This window comes from Epinephelus moara, chromosome 9, assembly GCF_006386435.1.
Source record: "Epinephelus moara isolate mb chromosome 9, YSFRI_EMoa_1.0, whole genome shotgun sequence".
Lineage (NCBI taxonomy): Eukaryota > Metazoa > Chordata > Actinopteri > Perciformes > Serranidae > Epinephelus > Epinephelus moara.
Window position 1 is genome coordinate 27,615,864 of NC_065514.1, and position 11,150 is coordinate 27,627,013.

At 38.6% G+C, this 11,150-nt stretch overlaps 2 protein-coding genes and 5 non-coding genes across 7 annotated transcripts; 6 read left to right on the forward strand and 1 right to left on the reverse strand.

The window, feature by feature from the left end:
• Positions 1 to 1,551: 1,551 nt before the first annotated feature.
• rpl7a (ribosomal protein L7a) lies at positions 1,552 to 5,925 on the forward strand. The gene is made up of 8 exons (XM_050052845.1): positions 1,552 to 1,587; positions 2,890 to 3,010; positions 3,204 to 3,353; positions 3,628 to 3,768; positions 4,124 to 4,203; positions 4,513 to 4,643; positions 5,434 to 5,503; positions 5,783 to 5,925. Exons 1-8 carry the CDS (start codon positions 1,585 to 1,587, stop codon positions 5,885 to 5,887), a joined length of 801 nt encoding a protein of 266 aa, XP_049908802.1. The 5' UTR covers positions 1,552 to 1,584; the 3' UTR covers positions 5,888 to 5,925.
• LOC126396120 (small nucleolar RNA SNORD36) lies at positions 2,740 to 2,812 on the forward strand. Its single transcript, XR_007570531.1, has one exon. It is a non-coding gene; the product is annotated as a small nucleolar RNA SNORD36 (small nucleolar RNA).
• LOC126396107 (small nucleolar RNA SNORD24) lies at positions 3,057 to 3,130 on the forward strand. Its single transcript, XR_007570520.1, has one exon. It is a non-coding gene; the product is annotated as a small nucleolar RNA SNORD24 (small nucleolar RNA).
• LOC126396108 (small nucleolar RNA SNORD24) lies at positions 3,456 to 3,521 on the forward strand. Its single transcript, XR_007570521.1, has one exon. It is a non-coding gene; the product is annotated as a small nucleolar RNA SNORD24 (small nucleolar RNA).
• On the forward strand, positions 3,972 to 4,044 carry LOC126396119 (small nucleolar RNA SNORD36). Its single transcript, XR_007570530.1, has one exon. It is a non-coding gene; the product is annotated as a small nucleolar RNA SNORD36 (small nucleolar RNA).
• Positions 4,277 to 4,353, forward strand: LOC126396118 (small nucleolar RNA SNORD36). Its single transcript, XR_007570529.1, has one exon. It is a non-coding gene; the product is annotated as a small nucleolar RNA SNORD36 (small nucleolar RNA).
• A 608-nt stretch (positions 5,926 to 6,533) lies between the features above and the next one.
• LOC126395403 (surfeit locus protein 1) lies at positions 6,534 to 11,148 on the reverse strand. The gene is made up of 9 exons (XM_050052844.1): positions 10,979 to 11,148; positions 10,802 to 10,868; positions 8,602 to 8,729; positions 8,407 to 8,489; positions 8,051 to 8,242; positions 7,887 to 7,959; positions 7,145 to 7,307; positions 6,875 to 6,956; positions 6,534 to 6,769 (listed from the first exon to the last, which is right to left on the reverse strand). The coding sequence occupies exons 1-9, from the start codon at positions 11,039 to 11,041 to the stop codon at positions 6,703 to 6,705; spliced, it is 918 nt and encodes a 305-aa protein (XP_049908801.1). The 5' UTR covers positions 11,042 to 11,148; the 3' UTR covers positions 6,534 to 6,702.
• Between the last annotated feature and the right edge of the window lie 2 nt (positions 11,149 to 11,150).

Genomic DNA, 11,150 nt, shown 5'->3' on the forward strand with positions numbered 1-11,150 from the left:
TTGCAAAGACATCACTCAGGCCAGATTTTGTCTTAACATCTGACTCCACAAAGCAAGTAGTGCTGCTGGAACTTACAGTCCCTTGGGAAGACCGGATGAGTGAAAGAAGGCCAAAAACCTTGAGCTGTAAAAGGCCTGTAGAGTGGGTGGTTGGAGGGCCCACTGTGAGCCAGTCGAGGTGGGCTGCAGGAGTTTCCCAGGGCAATCTGTGCACCAGGCACTCAGGTTCCTTGGCATCAGAGGGTTGCAGGAGAGCAAAGTCACCAGAAACATCAGAGAGGCAGCAGAAAAAGCCTCAAGGTGGTGATCAAGAGGGCAGATCCATGGTGTAGTGCGCTGCTTGGACACAAGCCGGGGACTGATCACCCCTGGCTGGGTCGCCCAGGTGAGGATGTCTGATGATCAAAGACCTGAAACACCCTATGACCCCGGGTTCATCACTGATGATGTGTCCAAGCCAAGTTAAGGGGAAAATAACACATTTATGTAGGTCCAAGTACATTCAGTTATGGAAATGAAGAAGCAGACAAATTGGTAAAAGAAACATTTGAAAACTGACTTTAACTGTAAATACCTTTTCTAAACTGGATCTGTCTGAATGTATTTTTATCACAGCAGACATGTTGACTCGTCACAGCAGGAAAAGCACAGGTGTTAATAAGAACATTAATGATGACTCTGTTGTATTTAAGTGTCCCAGTAAGCCATGACAGTGTGACAGTGAGCCAGCATGTACGATACCATAAACCTGAACAACTATAGTAATGAAGAGGACTTTGACAACATTAAATGCTAAACAAGAAAATCCCCTGTCTGGTAATGCGTGGTTGAATTTAGCAAAGTTGATTACATTTCCCATTTTTCCTGTCTTTATCTGCAAAATGTACAATAAAAAAAAACAGTTAAAATATGACACGACAAGACATATAACAATGGGCAGGATATGACAACAAACAAAATCAGAATAACATAACAATCAAAATGTGTTATAGCCCACTCATAAAAAGAAAATGTCCTACAAAATCATATAATTAAAATTGTTTAATAGATTAAAAAGGAAAGGCTATAATTAAAATAGAATAAATGTGTATGAGAGACTTCCTCATGACAGTTAGATATATGTTCACATTATTTTCTTATGTAATATTGATAAAATATAAGTAATAATCAAATACTATATAATATATATATGACACTATTATGTAAAATACAAACGATATTTACTACTTAACATACATGGTATTCAAAATTAATATGGTTTAAGTTTATTTAAAGATAAATTATTATATCATATTATATTATATATTTGTATACGAAATAAATTAAAATATACATAAAATAATGTAAGTGTTTGTATGTTTTAAAAGGTGATGGAAAATGACGTACAAAGTAATGCTAAGGCTGTATATTTTAACACTGATCCTGAGTCAGAATCCTAATTTTTAAAACTATAAAGCCTAATCCTGGCGAGCAGCTCTGACATCTGACTCCAGATCTGCGCTTGAGTCCACGTAATCACGGCCCAAGCCTCGCGGTATTTAGCCTACCCAGAATCCCTCGGTCTTCCTTTCTGCCTGAACCGACATGGTGGGTGCATAGCAGATTCTTTGGCAGAAATATTACAGCTGTTGTATCTGTTTCCATCTCTGTATGTATGCTTGTTCTCACATTGTAGAATGTAACTATGACTTCTGTACAGCCTGTTCGTTAATATAATGTAGATATTGAGTGTGGATGTTGTGTTATTTTGGGGTAAAACTTGGTAAAGTTAACCCTGGTGTAGCCGGTATGAGTAGCACCATGTCTGCCCGTAAGAAGCTAATGCTAACGGTGGTGAACACGCTGGATTTCAGGAGCATTATAGCTCTAATAGTTTGTTTTCTGCATAGCTGTTAACTGCCAGAACGTGTCTCGTAATTTAATTTTAAAAAGTGACCAAGGGAAGGTTAACTGGACTTGTAATGTGATGTGGGATATAAGTATGTCCCGGTGGTTACCCGGTAGTGCTAAGTGAATGGGCCCGAGCGTTGCTTCTGTTTGTTTAACGTTAAGGTTGGCAGCCATGTCTCAAATCTAGTCCATGATTTTAGTGACTTTATAGTTATCTAAAGTGAGAATGTCTTGGTTTGTTAATTAGAGCTTCCGTGGTAGCAGCTAAAGTAGCTAGCTAAAGAAATAGCATTGTCTCTAACTCCGGCTGTCTGGCATGCTAACGCAGTGTATACAGGTGGAGATGGAGATTTGGCTAGCTCTACTCACTGTAGTACTTAGTAGCGTTAGCGTTACGTTTGTGCCCTTACTGTATTGACAAGTAGCTGGTTGAGACTCTAATGCTGAAGTATGTATCATGGAAATAGTTTTAGGAAAATGAAAATGCGAAGTTAATTGACAGGGCAAAGTTGCATGCTAAGTAATGGGTGCTAAAGCCCATACATGCTGGTCAATTGGAGCAGTGCACGTAGCATTTATGTTAAATTTAGATTTTCGGATATCTACCTTTTTTGGACACTGCATTTAAGATGTATTGGTCTTTATAGCAGTGATGCTGTGCACTTAACTTGAGGCATAGCTTTAGATTGAAACCTACAATTAGACTTTAAATTTTCTTGTCAAAGGTAAGTTTTATAGTTTTTGCCTTCATATTAAAAGAATTGGTTTGCACTTTAAAGGGATTGTAACTAACGATTTGGTATAAGTTCAACACCATGAGTTGACCCATTTTTTCCTTAATTGGCCTGAATGCAGTGATGACTTGAATTTCTTCACCTGAAACTTGCCTTGATGCTTTTTGAGCTTTTTAACCCTGAGCATTGGCCAAAATACTCAAGGAATTGTTCTCGCATAGAGTGAATTCATGAACGCATCCTAACACTGTTTTCTTCTTGACAGCCTAAGGGAAAGAAGGCTAAGGGGAAGAAGGTGGCACCTGCCCCTTCTGTGGCCAAGAAACATGAGGCCAAAAAAGTAATCAACCCCCTCTTTGAGAAGAGGCCAAAGAACTTTGGCATCGGTGAGTAGCTATGGTGGGAATTTTGGGAGAACTTAGGATTGAGCAGTGCAGATGATGTAATGAATATTTGCTATCTTAACAGCATTGACGACAAATCTTATCACCAAGATCGCTGATGCACTTTAAATTAAAGAAAATAATACAGGTTTTGTCTCAGTTTGAGATATGAAACATGTGTTATCTCTTTTTACAGGCCAGGATATTCAGCCCAAGCGTGATTTGACACGCTTCGTGAAATGGCCTCGTTATATCCGCCTGCAGAGGCAGCGCTCCATCCTCTACAAGCGTCTGAAGGTCCCCCCTGCAATCAACCAGTTCACCCAGGCTCTGGACCGCCAGACTGGTATGTTTCTAGAGTTTTGGGCATTTCATGTTGGATCCCTGGTGCTTTGTATGTGGCGTTTCTGGAATGACTTATGGAACCTAAATTGTGCCATAGTGACTCTGCAGATGATGTGACATTTTCGCTCTGAAAGTCTGTGTTGACATTTTCTCCAAGACCGCTGATGCAGTTACTTGAAATACTGTCCACTTCCCATTTGTAGAACAAACCATGCTTGTAGCCAGTGTTTGATGGTTGAATTTAGATTTATAATACACTTTATGTTCCTCCTCAGCCACACAGCTGTTCAAGCTGGCCCACAAGTACAGGCCAGAGACCAAGCAGGAGAAGAAGCAGAGGCTGTTGGCCCGCGCTGAGCAGAAGGCAGCTGGAAAGGGAGATACCCCAACCAAGAGGCCCCCTGTCCTCCGTGCAGGTGAGGTACACAGAAGAACAAATGAAGAGTTGCATTACATGTAATTGACGGGTAACATTGTAGCTTGAATTGTCCCACCTACAGCTTCAGTGAGGCTGCAGACTTTTATAAAGTCTTGTTGGTCCGGCTATGTTGAACAATGTTTATCAAAGTTGATTTATTAGTGTGACCCGTCTTGCGAAGTCTTGTCTTACTTGGCTTGGATGCAGTGATGTCATGAATTTCTTCACCTGAAACATGCCTTGATGCTTTATGAGCTTTTTAACCCTGAGCATTGGCCAAAATATAAATGTGATATTTTCGTGAAGGTGTTTTATGGGTGGAAGCTAATTTTTATTCCCCCGTTTCTCTGCAGGTGTGAACACTGTCACTTCTCTGGTGGAGAGCAAGAAAGCCCAGCTGGTCATCATTGCCCACGATGTGGATCCAATTGAGGTAAGCTTGTCATACATTATTTTAGTAGCAGTGCAACATGCCATACTAGGAGTTGAGTCTTGAAAGTGGTCTCTGGCAATGATGTTTGAATTTCTTCACCTGAATCCTCTGTGTGGATCAAAACTTACGAGCTTTTTAACCCTGAGCAGAGACCACTAACCAAGAATTCATGTTTTGACCACAACATTTATTGTGGACAGTACAGTTTTTGGTCAGATTCAACAGTTGTTTTTTTCCTCCAACATTACCCAAATGTAATTTTCTCCTAACATGCTAACATTTTCTCCTGTGGCTCTCCTGCTTTTCTAGCTCGTCGTCTTCCTGCCAGCTCTGTGCCGCAAGATGGGCGTCCCATACTGCATCGTCAAGGGCAAGGCTAGACTGGGCAGACTGGTGCACAGAAAGACATGCACTTCAGTTGCTTTCACACAGATTAACCCGTAAGTGTCCGCATAGACTGAGCTGTCACCTTTTAATTTGACACAATATTCTAATGTATTTTGCTAGTTCATTGACTAGTAAAATGGCAATAGTATAGTGGCCTTAACATCAATGCACATTGTGAAATTCTCAATCTCTTTGAAAGTAATATTAAGAGGTAATTTTCTGCAGCAGTGTTTCCCCATAATAATCAAACTGTTTGTGTAACTGATGCACATACTAAATGTAGTGGGAAATTTGCTAGATTTTCAAAGAGGGCAGTTTTGGTGTTAAAAATATTGGTGTATTCCAAGTACTTGAAACAAATACTTTCTGCAGCATGGATACAACAGTACCAACTGGGCTTTATGCTCTCTTTTGTTTACTATAGTCATTCTGCTGTTGCCTGATACATACCATGAAAAGAAAAAATCAGCATTATTGACATGTTACAGCCTTGCTATAATCATGAAAATATACATTTTGTGCCGACAGCATCAGTTTTCCCCATGTTATCAATTACTTATATTTTTCATGGCACTGTATCATAGTTAGAAAATCCAGTTCAGTGACAACACTTCTTGCGCATTCTGCTAGGTTAGTCATGATGCATTAATCATGATTACGATGCTGTTGATCAAACAGGGCATAACACCAAATTCGTGATAAGGGTTAAGGTTGTGGTCTTTCTGGAACCAATAGATAAGTATACAAATGCATTAAAGTGGATATGATTTTGTTAATGATGCCTTGTTGCTCCATCTCTGTAATCGCGTCAGCACTGTATTAACTAGCTTTGTTCCTTCCTAGTGAGGATAAAGGTGCACTTGCCAAGCTCGTGGAAGCCATCAAGACCAACTACAATGACAGATATGAAGAGGTGAGCGTTTATTTGAATTTACTTAAGTATCTTCAAATGAGTAAATTGCATGTTTAGGGTGCCTGATGGCATAGTTGGTATAGCAGTGTCCCATATATGACGGCAGTGTCCTTGCTGCTGTGGCCGCAGGTTCATTTCCAGCCTGCAGCCCTTTGTCCTTTGCTTTGTCACACCCCCTTTCCCCCACTTTTCATGCTTCGACTCCTATCCAAAAATCTTTGAAATTACATGCTTATTTCAAATTGCACCATATTAACTCTTTATATTCTTGTTTTACAGATCCGTCGTCACTGGGGAGGTGGTATTATGGGCCCGAAATCAACAGCCCGCATCACTAAGCTGGAGAAGGCAAAGGCCAAGGAACTGGCAACCAAGCTTGGTTAAATTGTTTGGAATAAAAAATGTATGTCCTAAAAACAGAATTGGTTTCATTATTGTCTCAGCTACATGTATGGTATATTGGTAGCAAAATGCAACTGTAGATAAATTTACAACACAGTATGAATTTGGCTGTCCAGTTAAATCTATATAACAGTTAATCTCACTGTAGATGGGGATGAAGAGTAAATATGTGTGTATGGCAGTGGGTGACATGATTGGTTTATCTAAATTTAGAAATGGTTGAGTCGGGGTAGGGGATGATGATCATTTTGCAAAGGAGGAACTCCTGGCAAAGGCAGTAACCTAGCTGATGGGTTTGTAACATTGGTTTGAAAAGAAATATCAATTAAACCAGTTTTATGGAGATACCAAATTTTGGGAGAGCTGAAATCCGTAGCCTGTTTCCTTAGAGGTGGAAATCTGAGATGGTACGTCCAAATTACTATTGGTGAATGTGAGGCTTGAGCACCTACGGTTTAAAAGTCACCATTAGTGTACAAGACATCACTGCAGCTCATCTTTTATTTTCACTTTAAAAACCAACTAGCTTAAAATAGGTCCGTGAGGAAGTGAAATATTCTGCGAAACACTGATTCTATTTCAAGGAGATGTTTTATCTGAGTGTCCACAGAAGAATGCAAGAGCATAATTAATTAGGCTAGTAATTTATTCTCATACATGTTCAAGAAGAATAATCCACAACTATTTACATATGTCTGAATGTATGCAGCAGATGAGCTCATACAGCACAAATCATGTACATCAGGATTACAACATATCAGTCTTCATTTGTGATACAAGTTCACTGCATTTAATCATCACAATTTAATCTTCTTGATGAACTTTGCATACCACATGTAGGTCGTCGCTGCACACAAGCCATACCTGAGAGAAAGAAGATGATTGACTAAGTTAAATAAATGAATAAAACAACAGGACAGTGGGTTATTTACAGTACAACAGAAAACCAGATTTAGTTCATCCACCTACCATGTAATTATATACTGCATGTGTTCGTTCCTGAGTGTGACTCTGGTCTGTCCACCTATTGGTCCACCAGGAATGGTGCTCCCTACATGATCATTAATAAATCATGTTAATAAATAACATCTTTATTTCTGCAAGTGGGATATATTGTTCTTTTCTCACCTGTAGAACAATTACTACCAATATGAGCCAATTATATATTAAATCTGATGTTCACTATGATGTAGTTGATTTAAAAAGCGTCATGGACCCCTGCAGTTCCTGAGACCTTACCGAAGTCTGCATCAATGAAGATGGGCTCAGCTCCTGTGACACTGGCCATGGCCTCCAGGTCACGGAAATGCCAGCGGTTTCTTTCCACGTCATTGTTGGGCACAAAGGGTTTACGAGTCTCCGTCAGCCGAACTATCCCGACCACATCCATCTCCCCCTCCACCTGCACAGAAGAAGCATTACTTTATGTTAAATAACTCTGAACAGGCTGCCAAGGAATACATTTAAATATCACTATGGGACAATTACAGTACCACCATTACCTTTCATATTAATGGTGATATTTGTGGTTTTTTGAGGTTCATTATAGCTGTGACATTACACAGGAATCCCAGCACCACTAAAACAATTTGACGAGTGCAGTAAATCAGCTATGTTTACCAAAAGTGTCTGCAGTTGTGTTAAAGGGAAGCTCCACCGATTTGACACATAAGTCTTCATAGTTCTTGCTGCATGAAATTGGATATTGCCTCAAGTAATAGCACTTGAGTCAGCATTGGTTACGACTAAAACCTGGGGGTGCCGACCTAAGAAAGAATTCAGTTTACAAGACCTCTGAAGCCTTTTGAGGCAAGTGGGTAGAGGTTACATTAGCTGCATTATATTGTGGTAATGCAGACATCAGGTTTTGACAAGACCAGACTGTCCATGAGTGCCACAGTGTTATAAGAGTGCAATGCTAAATTAATGGAGTGCTCCTTTAATAAAAAAATATTCATGTATCATCATCTGAGATACCAACCTGCCCCTTCGTCCTGGTCTCTGGTCTTATCTTCTGCTTAGGCACGTATCCTCTGTTCACCAGGATTGTGATGCTGCAGGAGAAGGACACAAAGATCAGTGGGTGATGGGTGTAACATGATTACTCAGTATTTGAACCACAGGGTGGTTTATCTGTCGTCTTACCCCAGGTCAGTACAGTGGAATGGAGTGATGACATTTGCGCCGGTCTCTCCACTTGAAGACAACCTGCCCGCCTCTCTGGCCTCTTTCTCTGGGTCGACTGGTGAGCGGGGCAGAACGTACAGCTCCTTTGAGTGGTCATACCATCCGCGCACTTTGACCCTTCTGTACTCGAGGCTATTCAGCTCAAGAGGACTAGGATCCAAGAAGACAGATGTAAACAGATTAACAGGTAACACATGTAGATTTTGGGGGAACAAGGACAAGTGGCATTTACTGTTAGCCATATGCAATAGGTAAAAATCTATAATCCTAAGTGTGTTCGAGAATATCAGTAAAAGTATCTAACATGTACTTACTCAAGAGGGAGAGGAATGGGCTCTGCAGTAGTGAGTCCTTTTAGCTCATTAATCAGCTGTATCTTCCACTGACGCCGTTTCACCTTCACAGAAACAAAGTATCTTGAGTCCATCCAACAACAACAAACCCGACACGTCATAAAACATCAGCTCTATTTTTAAAAATGTGAGAACACACAGTAAAATAGGCTGTACCTGCCATGTACCCAGGCCAAAGGTGGTGAAGGGGATGAGCAGCAGGAACCATTTGAGGAAGGAGTCTTCTCCACTCTCTGCTCCGGCTGCTGTGGAGCTCGACTGTCGCCCGAAGGTGATGAACTTGCCTGGATATTCAAAATACACAGGACAGGACAAATGTTATTCAGCTCAGCATTACATGACAAAGGTTAAACCTGATATTGATGTGAAATGGTAATTTTGTGAGTTTGAAACAGTGTTGCATTTATACAACATTTATTTGGCTGTTTTGAAATGTAACCAAGTACATTTACTCAAGTACTGCACTTCAGGTACCTGTACTTGAGTATATCCATTTTAAGCTACCCTGCATTTACTTGACAGGAGCAATGCACAATATTGGATTTTTTGCCAATATCCGATATGCTGATATGTAACACCTTATTTGACCAATAACCCATACTGATATAGATATATCCACTTTTTGCCGCACCAAAATTTCAGTGATCATCATGTCTCTTTTGTAGTGGAATTAACATCATATAATGCAGGCATACTCTTGTCGTGATGGCCCACCAGCAGATGGAGACATGAAACACAATACTTTCCAATGTATATATTTATTCATTGTGCAAAATAAGAAAAAGCATGTTGGTCGATTCTGATAGTTCATTTAAAGCAAACATTGAAATTATCGTGCATCCCTATTTGCCAGCTTTAGTTACTGCAGAATCACATTACTAATACAAAATATAAATCAACTAATAAATTATGGTGTATTATGATAGAGTAAGTTACACAACAGTATATAGGGTGGTTAAAATTAGCTCCAACTGCAACATTCAAATGATTTACACATAAAAGCATCAATAATTATGATCTAGTAATATAACTATCTAAAGTAGCAAGCAAGCAAGCAAAACTTTATTTGTATAGCACAATTCATTCCAGGCGGAAACAATGTGCTTCACAGANCATAAGTAAGACAGTTAAAAAAAAAATATATAAAAAAAAAATAATAATAATAATAATAATAATAATAACAATAAATGTGATTTTAAAAACCCACCAAAAGTGGAGATAAAATGAAAAAATAAATAAATAATTAAAATCATCAATCATTAAAATAATGTTAAGCCAATAAGTTTAAAACATTAAAACCATAAAAGTCAAAATAAAAATAATAAAAAACAAATATGATTAAGACATAAGTAAAAAAACATAAACTACACATAAAAATAATAAAAACCAGACTACTGAAAGGCATGGCTAAAAAGGAATGTTTTGAGTTTTGATTTAAAAGATAGAAATGTTGGAGCACACTTAATAGGACTGGGTAGGCTGTTCCATAGTCTAGGAGCGTAGGAGCTAAACGCAGCCTCACCAATTTTCGTGGAGACCCTGGGAATAACCAGACGGCGTGTCCCAGTTGACCTGAGGGGTCTACCTGGCTCATAAAATAAAAGCAAGTGGGTCTTTCTGCATAATTAATTATTTTACTGTGGGTATTTTGATGCCAATACTTTTATATTTTTACTTTAGTAAAAGATCTTTATACTTCCTCCACCACTGGTTTTAGATGTTTGTTTTTTTGTTTGTCTACAATTATTGTATGATTGGTAGGACAAGAGTATTTGCTTATTTAGTTTTTATTTTATATTGTTATCTAATTTTAATTTTATTGTTTGAATCAAGTAATTCATACATTTATTTTATTTTATTTTATTTATGTGAATGTGTGAGTGTGTATTTTCTTGAGTTGTTCAAAAAAGTAAAAAGTGGAAACTAGAGTCCGGTGTCGTCATTATTCAATTATTTACAGTGAGCAAATTAGGGTTGCAGCGATATACCAGTTTTAATGTATACTGTGACATAAAGGTTGATGATTATCATACTGTGCACATTTGCTTATTTACGATATTGAAACAAAAAAAAATGCAACTTCTTATCTAATCTTATTTTACATGTTTTCTAAGGGGAGACTTTCCACACATTAACAAAATGGTGTCAAGTTTCAATTATAGTGATAAAACTTTTAACCAACAATAACCCTTTCATTTTCTTTTAGGGTCATTCTAACTGATGACAATAATAATTCAGTAATACCGTGATACCGTTTAACTGCGATATATTCTGAGACAGTTATCTTAACGTGAAAATCCCATAACGTTGCATCCCTAGAGCAATATTTTTAATTAAATTTATTTATTTTCTTTACCTTTAGCACCTTTGAAGAGTGGCAGTCTGGTCAGGAGGAGAGTCCTCTTGATGTAAACGACATGCGTCTGAAATAACAGAAAAAAAGCTCAGAAATCTGCCACCAGTGAGAAGTGACTTTCAACAGACTCTGTGAAGTTTAGGATGTAAAGACGCAGATATGAAACAAATAACTCACCTGTTTTTTGAGTGTCGTTAGCACCCTGGTGGAATAAGCCAGTGCTGATTTCAGAGCAGCCATGTTGAGTCAAAACATTAATGAAAAGGTAAAAGTTAGATAATCCACCGTGTATATGACAGCTACATAACTGCTCAACCGGGGGACTTCTTCTGGTGTTACTACATCCGGT

Excerpts from the sequence above, each read along its gene's own strand:
- LOC126395403 (XM_050052844.1), bottom strand. The coding sequence starts at position 11,041 with ATGGCTGCTCTGAAATCAGCACTGGCTTATTCCACCAGGGTGCTAACG. Across the intron at positions 8,490-8,601 it reads TTGGCCTGGGTACATGGCAG|GTGAAACGGCGTCAGTGGAA; the intron begins GTACAGCCTATT and ends GTTTCTGTGAAG. Across the intron at positions 7,960-8,050 it reads TTCCACTGTACTGACCTGGG|CATCACAATCCTGGTGAACA; the intron begins GTAAGACGACAG and ends CTTCTCCTGCAG.
- rpl7a (XM_050052845.1), top strand. Across the intron at positions 3,354-3,627 it reads GGCTCTGGACCGCCAGACTG|CCACACAGCTGTTCAAGCTG; the intron begins GTATGTTTCTAG and ends GTTCCTCCTCAG. Across the intron at positions 4,644-5,433 it reads GCTTTCACACAGATTAACCC|TGAGGATAAAGGTGCACTTG; the intron begins GTAAGTGTCCGC and ends GTTCCTTCCTAG.